The 20895-nt window shown below is 48.2% G+C and overlaps 4 protein-coding genes across 4 annotated transcripts; 3 read left to right on the forward strand and 1 right to left on the reverse strand.

The window, feature by feature from the left end:
- Nucleotides 1–71: 71 nt before the first annotated feature.
- Nucleotides 72–1046, forward strand: LOC120687446 (protein NUCLEAR FUSION DEFECTIVE 2-like). Its single transcript, XM_039969445.1, has one exon. The coding sequence runs from the start codon at nt 197–199 to the stop codon at nt 749–751; it is 555 nt and encodes a 184-aa protein (XP_039825379.1). The 5' UTR covers nt 72–196; the 3' UTR covers nt 752–1046.
- Nucleotides 1047–1216: 170 nt separating this feature from the next.
- On the reverse strand, nt 1217–5445 carry LOC120687390 (nucleolar protein 12-like). The gene is made up of 6 exons (XM_039969369.1): nt 4429–5445; nt 4274–4332; nt 4013–4082; nt 3772–3894; nt 3533–3661; nt 1217–1905 (listed from the first exon to the last, which is right to left on the reverse strand). Exons 1-6 carry the CDS (start codon nt 5047–5049, stop codon nt 1465–1467), a joined length of 1443 nt encoding a protein of 480 aa, XP_039825303.1. The 5' UTR covers nt 5050–5445; the 3' UTR covers nt 1217–1464.
- Nucleotides 5105–7513, forward strand: LOC120687432 (exosome complex exonuclease RRP46 homolog). The gene is made up of 7 exons (XM_039969431.1): nt 5105–5456; nt 5618–5718; nt 6333–6353; nt 6586–6658; nt 6731–6798; nt 6901–7030; nt 7126–7513. Exons 1-7 carry the CDS (start codon nt 5234–5236, stop codon nt 7221–7223), a joined length of 714 nt encoding a protein of 237 aa, XP_039825365.1. The 5' UTR covers nt 5105–5233; the 3' UTR covers nt 7224–7513.
- Nucleotides 7514–15993: 8480 nt separating this feature from the next.
- On the forward strand, nt 15994–19610 carry LOC120687406 (probable ADP-ribosylation factor GTPase-activating protein AGD9). Its single transcript, XM_039969398.1, has 8 exons — nt 15994–16193; nt 16269–16398; nt 16509–16627; nt 17212–17659; nt 17758–18018; nt 18607–18729; nt 18926–19033; nt 19243–19610. Exons 2-8 carry the CDS (start codon nt 16330–16332, stop codon nt 19345–19347), a joined length of 1233 nt encoding a protein of 410 aa, XP_039825332.1. The 5' UTR covers nt 15994–16193; nt 16269–16329; the 3' UTR covers nt 19348–19610.
- Nucleotides 19611–20895: the final 1285 nt, after the last annotated feature.

Consider the following 20895-nt stretch of genomic DNA (forward strand, 5'->3'; position numbering starts at 1 on the left):
GGATTTCAACATGAAATACAATTTCAAAAAGTTGTAGTGGCATGGATGCAACTGACCCAATAATTAAATACCCTCGCACCCGAACCCAGCCGTCCAGTCCAGATTCTGCACCCCCACCACTCCGACGCGCCATTGGCCACCACCACCACCATCCGCATCCGCCGCCAAATTTCCCCACCTCGCCGACGCAGCAGCAATGGCGACTCCACCATCAGCGATCCTCCGCTGCCTCCTCCTCCTCGTCGTCGCCTTCCCCTCTCACCCGCGGGCCACGGCCGCCGCGGGGCCTGCGCCGCTGTCCTCCTCCCCGTTCGACGCCGCGTTGGCGAAGCTCCAGGCGCGGATCGGCTACGCCTTCCGGGCGCCGGACCTCCTCCGCCGGGCCATGACCCACGCCTCCTACTCCAGCGAGAACGGCCGGGCTCTCGCCGTCCTGGGCCTCGCCGCCGCCCAGTCCGCCGCGGCGCTCGGCACCCTCGCCGCCGACAACGACGCCGCGGCCTCCGCCGTGTCGCGCCGCGCAAGCGAGGCGGCCTCCGAGGCCGCGTGCGCCGCCGCGGGGAAGCACGTCGGGATCCCGGCCATCGTGCGCGTCGCTAGCCGGACCAGCGCGTCCGCGGCACCCGTCGTCTGCGGCGCGCTTCGGGCGCTCATCGGCGCCGTCGCCGTCGACGCCAATAGCACGGACGCCGCCCTGGAGGTCTTCTGGAAGCTGCACGTGCTCACTGCTACTACCACCGCCGACATGTGAGGCCGGGATTATCATCCAGAGCAGCTAGATTATCATCATGTACCTTCTAGTAATCTACGAGTATTGCTGGACTAGTGTGGATTTGCACCTTCCGAACCACCAGTGTTCTACTAGCACGTCTCTACTGTGTTTAGGGACCCTTAGTTTAGTGACTGCTCATCAACTCTTCTGATGTTCAACTGTCACTTACTACTAGTCTCTACAGTATATCTACTGGTAGCATGCTATGCTCCATCCAGGAATGTCCATTTGGATTTCTGGCTGCAATAAAATGTGATGGGTCGTGGAACATGAACTCCCTTCGAGACAGTATGAAACATTACTGCTCCAAATAGGCTGTGCAAATATTCTGTCGCCACAATCTCTGAGCAATTGATTAACAATCAATGTCACACTCAATCAATGGCGGTGCAAGATATCCTGATTGGTAGAGAGTAGTCTGTTACTGCAGTGAATAAGTTAGGATGCGAATACTATGAGCAAAATTGAAACCCATGCCACAGAGTTACAAGGTTTAAAATGGTGTGCACCGAATTGCTACATTAGACTCGTGTCAGGCTTACATTTTGCAACATCACTCTTGCATGCCCTAAACTCAGTTGAGGTTGCAAATTTCCTTGACAATAACACAATTCATCGACCAGGAGCCCAGTTTGACAAAATTTGATAAGAGTGAGACTCCTGTTACAACGTGAACCAACTCAATGGATAACTTACTTCCTTGGTTTTTTGCCCCTGTGCGTGTTCTCAGGAGTTGAAGCATCCAACTTGCGTTTCTTGGCTAGTTGCTTCGCCTTTCTTGCAGCCACAGCAGGCCGCTTCCCTTTACAAGCACTAGCTCCAGTTTCATTAGTCTTGCTCTGCTTCCCTTGGTTGCTGGGACGCTGGTTCACTTTCACCTTCTTCACCACACCAGATTTGCTTGATCTCAGTCCCTGATAGGACAAAGCTGATGCCTTACGTTTCGCTTTGTCACTGCCTTCATTAGATTTGCTGCCTGGTGTTGAAACCTCCTTGTGTATTGGCACACGCTTCTTCTTCCGGGCTTCTGACATCTTCTTTGGTGTTGTATCAACCTGTTTTGCATGGGTGAGCCTCAAAGAGCGGTCTCGGATCTTCATATCCCGTTTCCTTGCAATAGCATTAGCAGCTTCCTGCACAGCATATATCAGAAGCTCAAAGGTATATTGCAGCTATATTGCTTCTTTTCAGGACAGTTAATAGTTATTTACAGAGAGACAATGCATACTGATCATGTTAACAAAAATGAAGTCATTTTCTAGTAGCCCCTGTTAAGTGTAGAAAAACTCTGTCCAATATTGCAAGCAGCAGCATGGATGGTACAAGAAAAACTAGTTTCTATAAAAGCCAGGAATTGAGTTAAAAAGTGGGTTCAATTTTTTAGATCCATGCTTATAATTGAGATTTTCGCGCTAGTACAGATTCTCCTTTGCGTATCCACTTTCCTTTAATTTTTCAGGAAGCGATCAACGATCATTAGGGGATGCCATTACTAATGCTAGAGCCTTCCATAAATGATTGGGTTTTTTTGATTGGCGCCATTACAATTTCTGGAGTTCGGAAATATGCCATTACAATTCACCTATTCCGAACGATGCCATTACAATTCGTTTGAACCCTCAAACATGCCATTTTATACGTCTTCGACGACCTTGGGCCCACAAGCAGACGTCCGTATTATCGTATAGACCAAAATGCCCTTGTTGTAATCCTCTCTCTCCACTCACTGACATCGGGACCCCACATGTCATCCCCTTCCCCCCTCCATTCTTCTCCTTCCTCTGCTCTTCTTCATCCCCACGTCGGCGCCTGCACCTGCCTCATGGGGCGGCGAGCCCGCGCCCTCAACCTCCCCAACGCCGGTGAGTCCTCCCTCCGCGTGCCTGCTCTCTCCTCCCTCCTCCACGAGCGCCTCCCCGCCGGCGCCGCCCTCCTCTGCTCGCCCGCCGGACTCGCCCTCCTCTGCTCGCGGTGGGCGCGAGCGCCGAAGGGAGGAGCGAGCGTGTCCGCAGCGCCGGCGAGCGCGTGCGGATCTGGGAGGAGGGGCTCCGCATGGGCGAGCTCGGCGCGGCGCGGCGGGGTGGAGGGGCGCTGGCGATGGAGGACGCCGTGCTAGGGCGCGGACCCCGAACGGCGCGGTGGAGCGCGGGCGTGGACCCCGAACGGCGCGGCCTCGGGGCTCGCCTGCGCTGCCGAGGGAGCTCGCACGCTCCGCCTCCGCTGGAGGGCCACCTCGCGCGCGAGGCGGGCGGACTCTCCGGCGCCGGCGCAGCTCCGACGACCGCCGTCTTCTCCACCTCCGACGATGCGGCCGCGGCACGCGCACAGGGCCGGGGGGTGCGCGCTAGGGCCTGGGGGTGGAGGGCGGCGACAGCGGCTGGGGAAGGAAAGAAGAAGAAGAAGCTGACATGTGGGGCCCATAAGTAAGTGAGTGGAGGGTGGAGAGGCAGCAGGGGCATTTTGGTCCATACGAAAATACCAGAGCCTGCACGTGGGTCCAGGAGAATCAAATACGTATAAAATGGCATGTTTGAGGGTTCAAACGAATTGTAATGGCATCGTTCGGAATAGGTGAATTGTAATGGCATATATCCGAACTCCAGAAATTGTAATGGCACCAATCAAAAAAACCCTAAATGATTTGCAAGATTGCATAGCATATAAGAAATTCAGTAATCAGTTCGTACATTACATAGACTAGTTGGCTGATCGAATGGCCCGCACGATACTCAAGCAAAAGAGGAATGATAAGAAGCTTACCCTTGTTTTGAACAAAACATACGCGATACCCTTCCCTAGGCTTGAATTGGGATCTCTGATAACACGTATAGCCTCAACATCACCTTCTGACCCACTGGAACCACAGAACAGCTGGTAGAGCTCTTCATCCTAATGTGTCAGAAAGATAATCTGGGTTAACAAAGATATATTTTTTTTTGACATGATGCTTTAGTTTTCTTTTTTTTTAGAAGCCAGCGAGATACAAACGCATTGCTTACCTTTACATCAAATGGAAGGTTCCCAACAAACACAGTCCTCTTTCTGTCATAAAGAGGCCCTTCTCCTCGAAGCTTTTTACGAGGGGGGCATGCCATATCAACACGGATGTGATTGCCACCGAACTAAAAGGTTACAAGATTGAGAAAGAAAACAGACTTATTCACAACACAGAAATTTTTAATCTAGCATCAGTTATGAACTAGTCATTGTTTCCACCAGTTGTATAACAGGCAAACTTACCAGTGCCATGTTATGGGACAAAACAGTGTGTGCAGACTGCTCATCTTTGAAGACAATGTAGGCATGCACACTGCAAAGAATATAAGCAAATATGTCTTTAATAAGGAAACCAGCTGTAAAGCGTCATGTGTTTTTTTTAAATCATTGTTTCGTTGCATACATTGGGTTATGCATGCTTGGGGAAAACAAAAATGATGTATAGTGCAAGTACATAACTAAGTTAGATAAGGAAGAACAATTCATAAGGAAACGAACACTCACTTGTCGACCAATTCATTGACCTTCCCCTGTAAAACGGCCCCTTTCCTCGTAAGTTTGGTCTGCAGGAAGAACAATCACAAGACATTGGGATGTTTCCACCTCAAATCAAATCAAAGATACAACAAGGAATTCGATGGCCAAGGCATTGTACTGACGTCGACCAGTGGCACGGAGCGGATCCTGACCGACTCGATCTCTCCGAACGCCGCGAACTCCTTGGTGAGCACCTTGCGCTTGGTCCGCAGCGGCAGGTTCCCCACGAACACCGTCCTGAGCAGCTTGCTCTCGTCGTCGAACGTCTCCTCGTCGTCCTCCCCCGCCCCGCCCGCGGCATCGTCGGGGGCCTTCCTCTTCTCCCCAACGCTCGGTGGCTTCTCCTTGCCCGCGCCGGTCCGCCGCCCGCGGCCGGCCTCGACCTCGTCCCGCTTCCGCTTGCGCTGCGGCCCCTCCTCCTTGCGCTTCTTCTTCTTCGAGGACGGCTCGGCAGCCTCGGCGTCTGGGCTGGGGTGCTTGCGAGGGGGCGTCGCGGGCGGAGCAGCAGCAGCAGGGGGCTCCTCCGTAGAGGGCTTCCTGCGGAACGGGTTGTCCGCGGAGAAGAGGGAGCGGATGGCTGCGGCCGGGGAGGCGCCGCCCGCCGCCTCGGGAGCTGGGTCCTTGTGCTTCTTCGCCATCGGCGGCGGCGGCGGCGAGTCGGGGCGCGCGATGCGGTTGCGGATGCGCTTGCGGTCAACTGGGTTGTCTCGGAATAGACGTGGGGTGGGGGGAGCCTCAGGCATCCTCAGCCATCCGATGCCCAGCTAACGGCTAGGATTGGTCCGTTTTGTGTACAGCGGCGCAGCGTCCCGGCTTCTCTTGCCTGCCTTGTTGACCGTGTCGCGAGCCGACAGCGGAGGAGAGGGGTTAGGGTTCTTGCGCTCCCTGCGCGCCGCCGCCGCCGCCCGGAAAATAGGGGAGGGGAGGATGGAGGGAACTAGCCGCGCGGACGGGAGGAACCCGAACCAGCTCCGGCCCTTCAGCTGCACCGGCAACCCGCTCAACCGCGCCCACGGCTCCGCTCGCTGGGCGCAGGGCGACACCGTCGTGCTGGCCGCCGTCTACGGGCCCAAGCCGGGGACCAGGAAGGGGGAGAACCCGGAGAAGGCCTCCATCGAGGTCGTCTGGAAGCCCAAGACCGGCCAGATCGGTACCCGCTCTTCCTCTTCCACTCTAGTAGTTCACTTGGCCTGCTGTGGTGCCGCCGCCTCGACTTGCGTCTTGCGTCGTCGCCGGCAATCAAAGAGGATGATTACATTGCCACTTGTGTCCCCAAGTAACCGTGTCACTGAAACGGAAAGCTGTTTACAGGAAGGCAGGAGAGGGAGTATGAGATGACACTCAAGAGGACGTTGCAGAGCATCTGCATGCTCACCGTTCATCCAAACACCACCACCTCTGTTGTGCTTCAGGTAATGTTGCCCGGCTGTCATTCTTCTACTCTAAGTTGCTTTTAATCTTCTTCATACAGTTCTACCATTCTTGTTGGTTTATTCTGTGCGATATGCAATTCACTAATTCAGTGCCTCATAACATAGGAGACTAGGAGTAGCACTTTTTGGTGCTGTTGAAAAACAACTATATCACCGGAAATTTTTCTATACTCGAGTGAATTGAATTAATCAGGCTGCAAATTCTATAAACAAAGTAGGGCGCACCTCTCAGTTTCCTCATTAAAACCTTAACTAGTTTCTCGTGAGCATATCCAAGGTGCAAACTGATTTGGTTCTGTGAACTAATGATGGGCTGCCCTTATAATGCTGCCTGCAGAAAGGCAACAAACTAGTACTAGTGTGTCCACTTTCATAGAGGTTTCAGCATATACACAATTTTGCTGGGGCCTATTATGGTAAACGTGTTCCTTGTAGCAACTGTTCCTGTCATGTCTTCCTACTGTGTTTCACATCCGTATTCTGCTGTCAACCTTTTTGTAGTGCATCACAGCAGTCTGCCTTATGCTGGCTAATATTATCTGTGCTCATGCCACTAAGTGTCACTTATCCGTGGTTAATCATTTTTTCTGCAGGTTGTGGGTGATGATGGCTCTGTATCCTTCCACAGTTTATGCTTACTGCATTTGTTGACTTGCATTCACATTTCCTGGGCAGTTAAGAGGGTGTTCTTTATCTGCTATCAAGTAGTTGTGGAATTTAGAGGGAGTTCTTTGTCTGATATCTATATATGCCTTCCTTCATATGCAGTTGTTGTCAAAACATCATGTGCACTCTAAATGTCAGTACCTTCCTGATTTCAGTTTAAGTCTCCTTGACTGTGCTTAGCTTCTGCCATGTGCAATTAATGCTTCCTGCGCTGCCCTTGCATTTGCTGGCATCCCTTTGAAACATCTTGCAGGTAAGTTGAGTAGATTTTTTGTATGTTAGGCCTTGGTACCTTGTAGCTAACAAGTTACAAAATTTGCTGCAGTCGCAATTGGCTGTGGGGTGATGGAGAATGGTGTGGTTATTTTAGACACAAACAAGGCAGAAGAGCAGGTAGGAATCGTTCCCTTTTCTGAACTCCACAGGAGAGGAGGAATATATTCAGTACCCTGTATGATGGGAGTGTAATAATCCGTGTCTTGCCACAACCTGCAGCAACTGAAGTCCTTTGCTCATCTGGTGTTCCCCAGTTCACGCAAGTCGGTCGATTTGAAGGAAGCAAAAGAGAAAGACGCCGAGTTTGAGCGAGGGTTGATAACCTCAATCTCCCATGGAGTGATGTCTGGTATGGTTCTATGTCTTGCTTTTGGGTGTTGGTGGAGGTGCATGCTTTCCCATGCTCATCATTGTTGCTATCCATCCCTTTTGTTTGGTGATCAGAGGACGACTACTTGAACTGCATAGAGAGAGGTCTTGCGGCGTCCTCACGGATCTCGGATTTTATGAGGAAGACTCTGCAGAAGGGGGCGGATGCCTGAGTGGCATCATGGTTGACAGCATAGTGCGATTTTGGTGGCAGCTCGCTCATGTTGCAGTGGAGGCGGCAACCAACTAGCAGGAGGAAATGCTGCTACTTGATCTAGTTGCCGTGAGCGCTGAATCATTGTAGAGGCGATTGGTGAGGATCTGATGTTAGTTGGTTTTGACGAGTTTGTGCACAATGTTACTATCGACTTGCGGAGTCCCTCAGATTTGTATTTGGGGTCCGCATATTGTCGTGCTTTGTTTGGTGGATGAAATGATTGACGAAGGTGTTGGTAGAACGCAACGCGAATGGTGGTTGACAAGGCCGGGCAGCATGGCTTGCTGCTGGCCGGGCGACCCTGACGCGCCAACCGGTCTTGAGCGTCGTCGGTGGCTAAGGCCCGGTTTAGATCACTTTGTATTTTGGATTTTTGGAAGGAATGTTCAACATTTGAAGTATTAAATGTAGGCTAATTACAAAATTAATTACAGATCTCGTCTATAAACTACGAGATGAATTTAATGAGCCTAATTAATCCATCACTAGAGTAGCATTACTGTAGCAATTTAGTGTCTAATCACATCCTAATTAGGCTCATTAGATTTGTCTCGGGATTTACAGTCCATTTGTGTAATGCGATTTATTTTTCGACTATATTTAGTATACCATGCAAGCGATTTAAAAAAAAATTGGATTTTGCATTTTGGGATCGGCCTAAGCCCTGCCTGCAACAAATCGGGTTTCTTAAAGCTACTGCTCTTTGGATCTCTCTCCCTGTTTCATGCAACATGTGGTGCCGTGCCGGCCCTACGGGTAGGGCACCACGTGCGACGGTGGAGGGTCCAAGCTAAGAGGGGGCACAAGCTCATGTACGCATTATATACGTACAATACAGTTACTGACCAATCTATGTGATCGCAGTCTAAGAGGCCAAGAGCTAAGCATTAAAAGTGTTACAAGTAACTTTGCCAAATTCTTTGATGTCAGTGTTCGAGATTCTGAAATTTGTTATGGCTGCAGATTGCTTCAAATATTTTGAGTGCTTATCGAATCCTCTTAACTGTACATGCGACTGTAGCTTCAGATTAAAAATGTTTCTCAAAACTAAAGTTGTTGAACAACTATTTGAGATCAACTATATCACAAGAAAAATTAGAAAGCTTTGCAATGTGTAACATCGAGAAGGCTATATTGGACACTATTGATCTCAATATTGTCTCGATGATTTTGCATCAGGAAAAGCCAGAAAAAGTATCTTTTTTGAGTCCATGGATATTATGGAGTGCAAATATATGGTAAACAAAAAATTCTAGAAGTACAAATAAATTATTGTTTTAGTCCACTAATGGAGGTAAAGATAACAGGTAGCCCAAAACCTATGATTAAGCAATAAAGGCCCAATAAGAATAAGATAAGCACGGCCCGAGACGGGCGCAACCGGCCCACTAGAAGCCAACCTCTGGGGGAGCACTGCCCTCAGACCGACCCCCGCGAGGAAGTCTCCGCCTCGCCCGACCCTCGCGGAGGGACTCCCGCCGCATCGGACCCTTATGAAAAAATATCGCTCCGACCCCTACGGAAGGGGTAGGACCGGGCCCACGAGATAGTTTGACCGTGCTGCGAACTCGAAGACTATCATTAACCTGGGAGAGCCATGCGTGGGCTGACAAGACCATTCACCCCTACCACAGCACGGGCTCGGGCAGGGGCGACAGCAGTCAGACGTGACAACGTCTTACTGATGGGACAGAGCACACCCTTTACCACCCTGAAGTCAGCTCTAAGGACGGGAGACCGTCCTCGGGGACAGGAGGGAGGACATCCCTCCCTGCCAACGCCAGCACCACCAGCGAAGCGATCGCCAACACGTGTCCCTATGACGGGACAATAGCTACAGCTGTAGTGAAAATGGCCTCTCATGCCATATTTCAATATAATGTTTTGGCGATTGATGACACACACAATACTTGGACTAATATGATTGTTAAGATAATCATTATCAAGCTTTTAGGTTCAAGTGATGACAAAGACAAGATAGGCGTAGCTGAGAAAATCACATGCGTCGGTGCATTGACTTGGAGCACACCCGGAACTTTGGTCTCACCGGTTGAACCGACGTTAGGGAAGTTGAACACGTCGGTGCAATGGACCTAGAAGCTGAGGCAAGGTCTATACACCGGATGAACCGACGATAGGGTCTTGGTGAACGTCGGTGCAGTTGTCCAGAGAGTTTGTTTTTCAGAATTCACAGGACAACTACACTCACCGGTTAAACCGACGCAGCATCGGTTGATTGCCCGTACACGGTAACGGCTAGTTTTTTAGGCGGGCAGTTTAGTATCACCGATTGAACCGACGATGGCTATTGGAGGTGTGTCGGATTAACCGGCGTTAAGTATTTTTCTGTCAGCTTTTCTCCAACGGCTATATTTGCTTGTGCTGCCTATATATACCCCGAAGGCCGGGTCATTTGAGGGTGCTGGAGTTGCTGAAGCCTGCTACACTTGAAGAACACCTCCAACCACCTTAGAGCTTCATTATACATCATATAGGCTTAAGCACACTTGTGAGAGTGCTTAGTGCTTGATTAGGCTTAGTTCTCGAGAGAACTAGCTTGAGTGAAAGTCTTGCTGCGGCAAGCATCTTGTGTAATCGTCGTGTGACCCTCCGACTTGGTGTGGAGAGGCAACGACACTTTGTGCGGGGAAGGAGACCCCTCTTGGTGAGAAGCTCCGATAGTGAAGACGGTGCCGTGGGTGACGCTTCGAGAGAGACGGTGGCGGTAGCCTTGTCTTGGTGACTTAGGGTCACTTAGCCTTTGCTTGTCGGGAGTCTTGGTGGCGAACGCAAGATGGTGATCAAGCCAAGAGACTCGGCATCACACTTGTTTGTGTTGGACAAGTGGCCGTGGACGTAGAGAGGGACTTGGTCTCCTAACCGAACCAAGTTAAATCGTGTGTCTTAGTGTCTTCACGGGAGTTTGCATATTCTCTCCCTTACCTCTTTACTTACCGTATTATATTTCCGCATTTACTCTATCTTGCGTGCCTTTACTTTCCTAGTTAGTTTGATTAGGATTGGCTATAGGTTGCAAGTCTTTTAGGGGTAAGTAGAGAATAGCTTAGATAAACCTTAGTCATAACTAGCATGTGTATGACGTGTTAGGTTTATCTCATGCAAATAGATTGAGCCCTAGTATAGAAAGCGATTAGCGACCCTATTCACCTCCTCCCCCTCTAGGGTCGGACACCCCGGTGATCCTTACAACAGCACACCACGATTTTCTTCCACCCATCATGATCATCAGGAGCGAAAGTCGGGGGAAGAAGATTGCCGCCGAAGGAATAGGTGACTAGAGGTCGTACCAAGGCCGGCCAACCGGAAGAAGGAATGGCCAAGATGCATCTGAATCCCTAGGCTTTCCCTTTCTCACTTTTCCATCTTTTTTGCATCCGACCCCCAATCTCCCTTGGGCTATAAAGGGACGGGAGTACCCCATGCACGGGGGACCGATCCACACACACACATACGCACGCATTCATACCCGCTCGTTTCCACCAGAGACTTGGGAAGCCCGTTCCCTCTCTCGCCCGTTAACCCCTACTGCAAACTTGAGTGCGAGAGAGAGAGAGCTCAAACTGGACGTAGGGAAATTCCGTCCGAACTAGTATAAACCCTCGTGTCGAATCCTTGCATTACCATCCGGAGTAGCGACATGCTTACAAATTTACTAGCCGGTGATACGGAACACCGACATCCACAAGTTTCCCCAATAATTATCAAACATTCTAAATGTCGGAAGAATGCAAGGCAACCTTCGTGGAATGCTCTAGAATTAGTAATAAATAAATTAGAAAACCTTGTAATATTTAGGAATTGTCTAGAAGGAGTGACACATGTCATCACCCTATGATCCACCTTGGCCTATAAGAGGACTCCCTTCTTGTCATGCCATCTATTTAAGAGCCTGGTAGATGAGAATGGTGAGTGCTAGGATAGCCACAAAGAGAGGGTGTGTTGTGTACTCTTGTGTAATATTATTGTGTTAGTCTCTTATTTTTTAAGTACTTAGTGTAGTGTAAATAAGTTGTGATCTATCGTAGACTGGCTCTGCCATCCGGGATCACAAAAGGGTCTAGGCTTCATCCGGGAAGAGCTCCTCGGGCTTGGTAGCGGCGTAATGTTGTTTTCTCTTGTCTCCACCCCCGAGGATGTCGAAGTGCGCCATCGCTTCCTCAAAAAAGCCAAGAAGCTCATCGACGTACTTGCTCAGAACCTTAGGTGGGTCTGTACATCCCTGGCGTTGGTAGGCAGGGCTTGAGTCTTGCTTGCCCGTCCAACAGCTCCGTCGCTGTTTGTAGATAGACTCGGTACCGAAACTATTTGACATGCAACCTTGGCAATGGCAGCTTCAAGGCAGTAATTCGATGCAATACATGTATTGCTGTTTCATACTAATGTTTTTGTCAATGAAGTGAGCCTGGTCTTGGTTCAGCTGGAGGGGCATGAACCCTTTGCCCGTTGTCGAAGAACTGGAGCTTGTCTTTGTTTGGACGGAAGTCGGAAGTCTGAACTGCTTATATTCTGAAAGTTACTTGAATTCAACTCTGTCATATGGTATGGGCCTATATGCCTGTACCTGTCTCTGCTGCTAATGTGTTCCAGGCAGTGATCGTGCCCATTGATGTAGAAGTCGACGTCATTGTCCGGAATGGTGTGAAAATTTTCATAAAAATACTGGGGGTCATTATGGACCTTTCTGAAAGTCGAAATAAATTTTCTTCAGCTTTAATTTTGACGTCGAATATCGCCCGGGCCGCCTCAACACGGTCGACGACGCGCTGTCCCGTTGAGACAGCGAGCACGGGGCAGCGGGGGATGCCTCAGCCGAGGCTACTGCTGCATACGCCCTCTCCGGGCCTTCCTTCGCTCTCATCGACAACATCCGCAAGGCGACATCGGAAGCACCGGATGGTCAGTAGCTCCTCCAGCGCCTGCAGGTCGGTGAACTGCTGCCACCATGACGTTTTGAGGAGGGACTGCTCCTCCATGGCAGCCGCGTCTTCGTTCTCGACTACGCCGACCTTCGACATCAGGTGCTCCTATTGGCTCATTCAGCGAGCCATGAAGGGGTACAGAAGACTCTGCACCGCCTCCGCACCGAATTCTATATTCCGGGTGACCGTTCCTTGGTCCGTGATTGGGTCCGGACTTGTGTCACGTGCCAGCGGAACAAGACAGAGACGCTACAGCCAGCAGGCCTGCTGCAGCCCCTCGAGGTGCCGTCCTAGGTGTGGGCGGATATCTCGATGGACTTCATCGAGGGGCTGCCCAAGGTCAATGGGAAGTCCGACATTCTCACCGTCATTGACCGCTTCTCCAAGTATGCGCATTTCATCACGCTAGGACACCCCTACATGGCGGCGTCCATCGCTCGCGCATTCGATGGCACTGTCTGGCTACATGGGTTCCCCTCCTCCATCGTCAGCGACCAGGACCCCGTGTTCACCGGCAATGTGTGGCGCGACCTCTTCAAGATGGCCAGCGTCACCTTGCGGATGAGCATAGCCTTCCACCCGCAGACAGACGGCCAGTCGGAAGTGGTTAACAAGGTGATCGCCATGTATTTACGTTGTGTTACAGATGATCATCCACGGGCTTGGGTGGATTGGTTGTCATGGGCGGAGTATTGCTACGATATCTCCTTCCATACAGCCTTGCGCGCCACCCCCTTTGAGGTCGTTTTTGGCAGGCCTCCACGACCGATCCTGCCCTACAAGCCTAGGACGGCACGGACGAAGACAACAGATGCCCTTTTGTGCATAAGGGATGAGCTCCTTGCTGAGGTCCGCCAGCGTCTCCTCCAGGCGCAACAGCTCTCCAAGAAATACTACGACGCTTCTCATCGCGACATGGAGTTGGCGGTGAGTGATTGGGTGTGCCTGCGCCTACTGCACAGGGCAGCACAGTCGCTGGATCATCGCACCAAGGGCAAACTTGGCCCTCATTACGCCGGGCCGTTCCGCGTCTTGGAACGGATTGGGAGCGTCGCCTATCATCTACAGCAGCCTCCAGGCGCCCATCTCCATGATGTCTTCCATGTGGGACTGCTCAAGAGCCATCGCGGGGATCCTCCAGCGGAACCGGCACAGCTACCTCCGGGGCTTGATGGCCGCCTTCTTCTAGCTCCAACTCTAGCCCTTCAGGCGCAACGGCGTGGAGCGTGGCGTGTTCTTATCCAGTGGCAAGGTCTGTCGCCAGAGGAGGCAACGTGGGAGCTTCTTGAGGATTTTCAGTGGCTCTACCCCGACTTTCAGCTCGAGGACGAGCTGTTTGCCTAGGCGGGGAGAGATGTTATGACCGGTGTCCATTATCAAAGGAGAATGGCCGCATGTGGCTAAATCTGGGCGCCGGCTATAGAGGCTAAAGGCCCAATTTATCTCAATTATTTCTATTACTAGTAAAGTGTACGTGCGGCACGCATGCATTTAACATGCGAGTTAAAATCGTTTCTGCATGCATCAAATAACACAGTAATGAAAGAAAATATAACACATCATTTGAATATTATACAATAATTTTTTTCCTTGCACGCACAATAAGTAAACTATATGTGATTAGATCTATCTTTGATGTATTTAGTTAACTTGGGAAAAAAAATACTTGCAGCTAATTTAGGCATGGTGCAGTAGTCTGTCTATGATAGCCACCTTAGTAGCTGAGTTGTAGTGTCAATAATTGCTTCCTTTTAGCATGTTTTGCTATGAAGTATTGTTGTAGCTCTCAATGCAAATGCATCTGATGATTCTATAAACAAGATAATGAAAAGTTAGGTTCACTAACAATCTATTTTTTTAGTTTCATTGCTTGTGTATTAGAAATACAACTTACAATTATATATGTGCTTCTAAGTCTCGCCCATCTTCAAGCAAAAAACCTACTAGGAAACTATATGGTGCCAGAGATGATGATGGTGATAATAGAGTAGATATCTATACTAAAGCTAGGTAATTTCTTGCACCGTCGTTGCTCATTGGCTTGCATACATATTCTAATATTTATAATGAAATCTGAGTAATAGTCCATTGCATGTTCTAATTATATAGAACCAACTGATATGATTTATTCTTTTTCTTTACAGCCCAAGTGAGGATGCATAGCCAGAAGGGGAGGTCTTATCCAGTTTGTCCATAGCAGTTATTGCTAACCTTTTTGTGGTTTTGATCATTTGCTGAAGATTTGCATTTATTTTCCACATACCAGTTGCTATCTACATTTTATGTGTTTGGTTGTATGCAGATCGAAGTCCGATGAGTTTACAGAACTAGATTGATACATATTGTTTTTGTTAAACTCATAGTTATAAACAAATTGATTTCCTATTATCCTCATTTGCATTAGTATTCTGAACTGCTAGCTAATTTGTTTGGTAGCTACTCCCTCATGTTGGTAAAGGAAGCCGTTTCGAATATCGATACGGTCTCCAAAAATAACTTTGACCACTATCTTTTTACTATAAAAATTTATAAAATATAGTCAGTATAATATTTTATGAAACTGTATTTCAAGATGAATGTACTTACGTCACTTTCATATTTTTAAAGTCAACCTAAAAGAATTATTTGCAGTCAAAGTTTAAAATGTTTGATTTAAGACAAACTCAAAACAACTTTTTTTTACCAACATAGAGCAAGTACAAATTATAAAAATTATGATCATGACATATTATTCCTATGATCATGGTATATAACATGTAAGATATGGCTAGACAAAACTTTAAAAACTGTATTATTATACTTTTATAATATATTATTATTTTTTAATAAATACTTCACATACTTAATGTAGAATTATGGTAGGGCGCGCAAAGCTCGCCGAATGTTCTAGTGCAAACCAAGAGCCTGTTTGGCTGACCACATAAATAGTATAGGGCTGATAGAATAAATAGTATTCTGTGAGGAAAAAAGAAGCTCAACAATGCCTAAGCTAGGATCTAATTTTGGGCCTGAGTCTGTCCTCTCAGTTTGCAATGATCTCAAATCAAGCCATCTCCACTCCAAAAAAGTTTCTAAAAGTAAACAAATTGATTTCCTATTATCCTCATTTGCATTAGTATTCTGAACTGCTAGCTAATTTGTTTGGTAGCTACTCCCTCATGTTGGTAAAGGAAGCCGTTTCGAATATCAATACGGTCTCCAAAAATAACTTTGACCACTATCTTTTTACTATAAAAATTTATAAAATATAGTCAGTATAATATTTTATGAAACTGTATTTCAAGATGAATGTACTTACGTCACTTTCATATTTTTAAAGTCAACCTAAAAGAATTATTTGCAGTCAAAGTTTAAAATGTTTGATTTAAGACAAACTCAAAACAACTTTTTTTTACCAACATAGAGCAAGTACAAATTATAAAAATTATGATCATGACATATTATTCCTATGATCATGGTATATAACATGTAAGATATGGCTAGACAAAACTTTAAAAACTGTATTACTATACTTTTATAATATATTATTATTTTTTAATAAATACTTCACATACCTAATGTAGAATTATGGTAGGGCGCGCAAAGCTCGCCGAATGTTCTAGGGCAAACCAAGAGCCTGTTTGGCTGACCACATAAATAATATAGGGCTGATAGAATAAATAGTATTCTGTGACGAAAAAATAAGCCGAGACAAGCCTAGACAAATCACCTCCAAGCCGGACTGGGTGCAAACCAATTTTAGCGGGAGGAAGCTTCCTCTCGGCCCCGCTGCAGATACCGTAGCGTCGGCCGCGGCTGGGGAAAGAAACCCGGTGGAGTCGGAGTCCACCACCGTCGCGGCGCGGTCGTCTCGCTCTCCTCGTCTCGTCTCGTCTCGGCCAAACAAAAGAAAAGAGGCCAACCACCCACCACCACCAGACTCAAAACGGAGACGGAGAGGAGATCCGATCCAGCTCGAGCACCACCAGGCAGGCAAAGGCTACCTCGTGCGTCCCTTGTTGCTGCTCTGCCTCTGCTAGCTGTTATATACTACTACTCTAGAACCAACTACTACTCGGCAGCTCCGGCGATTCACTCGGATTGATCCACTCCCCGCGCCGGCAGGGAGGAGATCAGACACCCATGGCGTTCGATGCCTTCACCGACAAGAACGCCGTCTTCCGCCGTCTCAAGGCCAAGCCAGAGAACAAGGTACCTACCTAACTGCTCTGCTGCTTCTCCTCTTCCAGATCTAGGATCATCTTCCTTCCCCCATCAGATCTCTTTCTATCTCTCACTCACGCCACCCCCCCGCACCGCAGATGTGCTTCGACTGCAACGCCAAGAACCCCACCTGGGCCTCCGTCACCTACGGCATCTTCCTCTGCCTCGACTGCTCCGCCGTCCACCGCAGCCTCGGAGTACACATCACCTTCGTCAGGTACTAGATCTCCCTGCTCCCCATCCAGATCTCGGGCTTCCTGCTCCACTCTCCTCCATCTCTATCTAGAATGCCACGCTACGATTAAGGGGAGGAAGCTCGCGTTTCAACTACCTAATGACCATCGGGGGTTGGGTTCATCTACTTGTCGCTGGATCTGAGCCTCGCGCACAGCTCTCGCCACTTGCATTTGGAGAGATCACGGTCCTTGGGCAGTTGACCCCGACGCCTGAATTAGCCAGGACCAGTGCCGACACGCTTTGGATCTCGGAACCCAGCTCCTGTAATCTAGGAAAGGCAAACAAAAGCTAAATGTGCCACATATACACACGTTGCTATTTTTGTACCTATGTGCCAGACAGATTACATCATGACCTCCATGGGCCACACTATGATCATTGCAAATGCCCAAAGGATTACTCTTCTGAATGCACACTACTGTCCTGTTTTCCATACTCTTCTCACCAGAAAATTACCTTACTTCTAAAAGCTATTAAAATATATCAAACAGCATTTTGTCCTTGCCAATGATGTTCTCTCATTTTTAACATCTCTTACGCAAACTGTATCTGTGCCTATTTTAGGTCAACGAACCTTGACTCATGGACTCCGGATCAGCTCAAGATGATGGCTTTCGGAGGCAACAACAGGGCACATGCTTTCTTCAAACAGCATGGATGGAATGATGGTGGCAAAGTCGAGGCAAAGTACACATCAAGGGCTGCTGAGTTGTACAGGCAGATACTTTCAAAGGAGGTCGCTAAGAGTGCCACTAATGATAATGCCTTACCATCATTGCCTGTCGCGTCAGAGCCACCGAAGCCAGCCGATGACTTCCCTGAATTCAAGCTCTCAGATGCAACGGCAGAGAATTTGAATGGGAAGCAGGAGCTAAAGTCGCCAAAAGCACCTCCCCGTTCACCAAAAGCACCTACCCATCCCACCTTTGCCACCTCCGTAAAGAAACCCATTGGTGCGAAGAAGGTTGGAGCCAAGACTGGAGGGCTTGGTGTTCGAAAGCTTACTACAAAGGTAATGCTGTGGATCAAAGGAGCTATTTTGTGGACCCAGGTTTTGAATTTGAAAATTTGAAGGACTTAACCGTTGCCGTTTTTCGTTTTGTCCTGCAGCCAAATGAAAGCCTGTATGAGCAGAAACCTGAAGAGCCAAAACCTGCTGTGCCTGCCTTGACGACTACTTCAACTACTAAAAGCGGTCCATCCTTGCACTCGCGTTTTGAATACGTGGAGAATGAACCATCAGCTGACTCAAGAACAGGGGGATCTCATGTGACTGGCCATGTAGCACCACCAAAATCATTAGACTTCTTTCAAGAGTATGGGATGGGCACTGGGTTCCAAAAGAGATCAAGCAGTGCCTCAAAAACTCAGGTAAAACCAATTGCCACACATGTTTTCGGAGTTGCGTGAAATTTTGTTCTGTTCTGCTGACAATCAGGAAACATAACCTCTATGCAAGCATTTGCAACCATGTTTTTCTAATTTCTATCATTTGTGTTTGTCTTTACCGAATTATTTTTTTCACATGCGCTGTTGTATTTAATAGCTCAGCTTGCTTGTCAGGTTTGCTATTTGCTCCCTGGCACTTGGACATTCTATGTCCATTGGCCTGTCTACTTATTCATGTTGCAAGGTTGCATACACTGTAGATGCTTATAATTTAGGCTAGGACCCAAGCAATATTTTAAGTTGCTTGTGTCATGTCTAGTTGTTAACTCAAGCTGGTTTGGTTAGCTACCTTGCCCAGTAGTTACCTGCGCAGTTTTCTTTGGGCTGGCTTCTTCAACATGCAATGGGCATTCTGTTTTGTGAAAATTAGCGCCTTTGTAATTTGACATTCTCTTTTTAACTCAAGTAAGGCAAATATTGCACGATGCTCTTATGTGCTGAAATAAATATCATCGGCCAGATTTTCAGTTACTCTGTTTTGTGGTTTAACTTAGATGCATTTCTTTGCAGATTCAAGAAACTGACGAAGCAAGGAAGAAATTCTCTAATGCAAAGGCGATTTCATCATCTCAATTTTTTGGTACTCAGAACAGAGAAGAGAAAGAGGCTCAACTATCCCTTCAAAAATTTGCGGTGCGTTTACTTATCACCTTGTGTTGATTTTAGTCTGAGTTCAAACTGAATTTACTACTTTCAAGAATCCATGTTCACTGTTCAGACTTTGCAAAAGGTAGTGTAGGGGCACGTTGGTGCATTAGAGTTTGCTTGAACATTCTTATTCTCTTGAAGTTGCTTTCCTGCTTAGAGTTAATCTGTTGTTTTGATTCAGGGTTCTTCATCCATCTCAAGCGCCGATCTTTTTGGTCATGGTCGTGATGTGGACGATTCTAATCTGGACTTAAGTGCTGCAGATCTCATCAACAGAATATCTTTCCAGGTAGCTTTTGTAATACTTGTTGTCCCTTGGATATTGGATAATTAGCTTCTAGCATCTTAGCCTGTTGTTTTAACCCAACATTGAAGAATGTAAATGCAGTAAGAAAACCTGTATTATTATTATTATTATTATTTTTATTTTGGGGGGGGGGGGGTGTTATGTGAAAGTTGCACATAGCGGTTTTCTCATCTGCTGCCATGGTTTTTTAGGCATCCCAGGATCTGTCTTCACTCAAGGACATAGCTGGAGAGACTGGAAAGAAGCTGACATCTTTGGCCTCCAATTTCATCAGCGACCTGGACAGAATGCTTTGAGCGGGTTATTTGGCCGAGACTTGGAGCATTTCCTATCTGCACCAGAATACTGCTGCCTCATGTTTTGATTGTGGTGCATCAGACAATTCAAAGCAATTCTTGCACAGCTCTGTAGAGGATTCATGTTCTGCGTTTGTATTTGACCATGTCTGACACAGATATTTTCATTTATTTGTTCACAGCAGTGAAGCATATACTCTTTTATACATTAATTAAGGTTTCTTGTATCTTGGAAGAAAAATCCATGGCTGTGGTCAATGAAACTGAGCCGGATGTTTTGACTGTGATGATGCCTTCCTAACCAAGGTTGATTTAGAAGTTGTTTACAAACTGCATCAGACACGTTGGCCCCGTGAAAGAGTATGAAAAAGGACTTGGAATTGCTTGTTTTGTCGTCAGCGTCTGAAATTCGGCAAGGCAAGTTGCAGGAAGCATGTCGTATGACTGAAAGAAACTCGAGGCGTTGCGACGCCAGAATCAGTATTACTTGGTAAACATTTTGTGGTGTTTACTTGGTTGCGAATTGTTATATGTCGATCGTCGGCATTGGGAGGCGACATTTGGCGTCTGGATAGGTCGGCCATTGGGCAATGGAAAGGCCGACAGCAACAGATTCCATCCATCTAGCTTAAGCTCTTGGACAAAGAATCTTGCACAAAGGCAAAATTCTCCTCATCTCCCTACTTTGCTACATTGTCAACTGTAGTGAGGTGACAAAGTCATTCCCCCCCTTTGGTGTTAGTTTGAGGCGAGTGACGGAAGCATCTAGGCCTAGACCCTTGAGTCGTCCTAGTTTAGTTTCTTGTATATATGTGTTGTATTATTGGCAGCAATGTCCATGTCATCTCTGGCGGGCGGGCGTCGCCTCGGCGAGGAAAGATGTCCAAGGAGCTGAGGAGTGATAGGATCGAGATGGTAGGTAGCTAGGGTGGACGGCTGGACAATTGATACTCGGCTCCGATCTTTGTTGCAGGCAAGCGACAAACAGCAGCCAAGATCACATGATGAGCTAGCTTATCTCATCAGCACAAGGGAGAGGGAGAGGGAGAGGGAGAGAGAGAGAGAGATGATATGCAGCATATCCATCCCTACATTACATCCATGATGTGTAGGAGTAGTACTGTACTCTAATTCCACACACAAGATCACGGCACACAAGAGTGTTGTTGTGTTGAACAACAATGGGGGGGAATCCAATCCAATCCAACCACAGCAGCAGCTATGCCCCTGCGGCATGCCCTTGCGCCGCACGTAGCCGTCCGCCACGGCGTGCGAGTACTCCGGGTACCCCTTCCCCCCGCTGCGCCGCCACAGCTCCTGCAGCAGCGGGTGGTATCAGCGTGCCGTACGTACGTGAACACCAGCGTACGTTTCGGCTGCTCGCTGGCCGTGCCCATCGCCGATTGATCGCTGCTGAGGGGGGGGGGGGGGGGGGGGGGGGGGGGAAGCCTGTGCTGTCGGGAATATATGGACGATGGGCTCGGAGCTCGTGGGCCCCTGGCTCCTGGTGGGGGATGGCCATGGCCATCCATCGTCGACCGTCCCTTT

This window comes from Panicum virgatum, chromosome 9N (genome assembly GCF_016808335.1).
Source record: "Panicum virgatum strain AP13 chromosome 9N, P.virgatum_v5, whole genome shotgun sequence".
Lineage (NCBI taxonomy): Eukaryota > Viridiplantae > Streptophyta > Magnoliopsida > Poales > Poaceae > Panicum > Panicum virgatum.

Bases quoted from the DNA above. Each gene is read 5' to 3' on its own strand.
- LOC120687446 (XM_039969445.1), top strand. From the start codon at position 197: ATGGCGACTCCACCATCAGCGATCCTCCGCTGCCTCCTCCTCCTCGTC.
- LOC120687390 (XM_039969369.1), bottom strand. From the start codon at position 5,049: ATGCCTGAGGCTCCCCCCACCCCACGTCTATTCCGAGACAACCCAGTT. The intron at 4,083-4,273 runs GTGAGTGTTCGT...TATTCTTTGCAG, and splicing joins GTCAATGAATTGGTCGACAA to TGTGCATGCCTACATTGTCT. The intron at 3,662-3,771 runs GTAAGCAATGCG...CTGACACATTAG, and splicing joins ACCTTCCATTTGATGTAAAG to GATGAAGAGCTCTACCAGCT.
- LOC120687432 (XM_039969431.1), top strand. From the start codon at position 5,234: ATGGAGGGAACTAGCCGCGCGGACGGGAGGAACCCGAACCAGCTCCGG. The intron at 6,354-6,585 runs GTATCCTTCCAC...GACTGTGCTTAG, and splicing joins TTGTGGGTGATGATGGCTCT to CTTCTGCCATGTGCAATTAA. The intron at 6,799-6,900 runs GTAGGAATCGTT...CACAACCTGCAG, and splicing joins CAAACAAGGCAGAAGAGCAG to CAACTGAAGTCCTTTGCTCA.
- LOC120687406 (XM_039969398.1), top strand. From the start codon at position 16,330: ATGGCGTTCGATGCCTTCACCGACAAGAACGCCGTCTTCCGCCGTCTC. The intron at 18,019-18,606 runs GTAAAACCAATT...ATTTCTTTGCAG, and splicing joins GCAGTGCCTCAAAAACTCAG to ATTCAAGAAACTGACGAAGC. The intron at 18,730-18,925 runs GTGCGTTTACTT...GTTTTGATTCAG, and splicing joins TATCCCTTCAAAAATTTGCG to GGTTCTTCATCCATCTCAAG.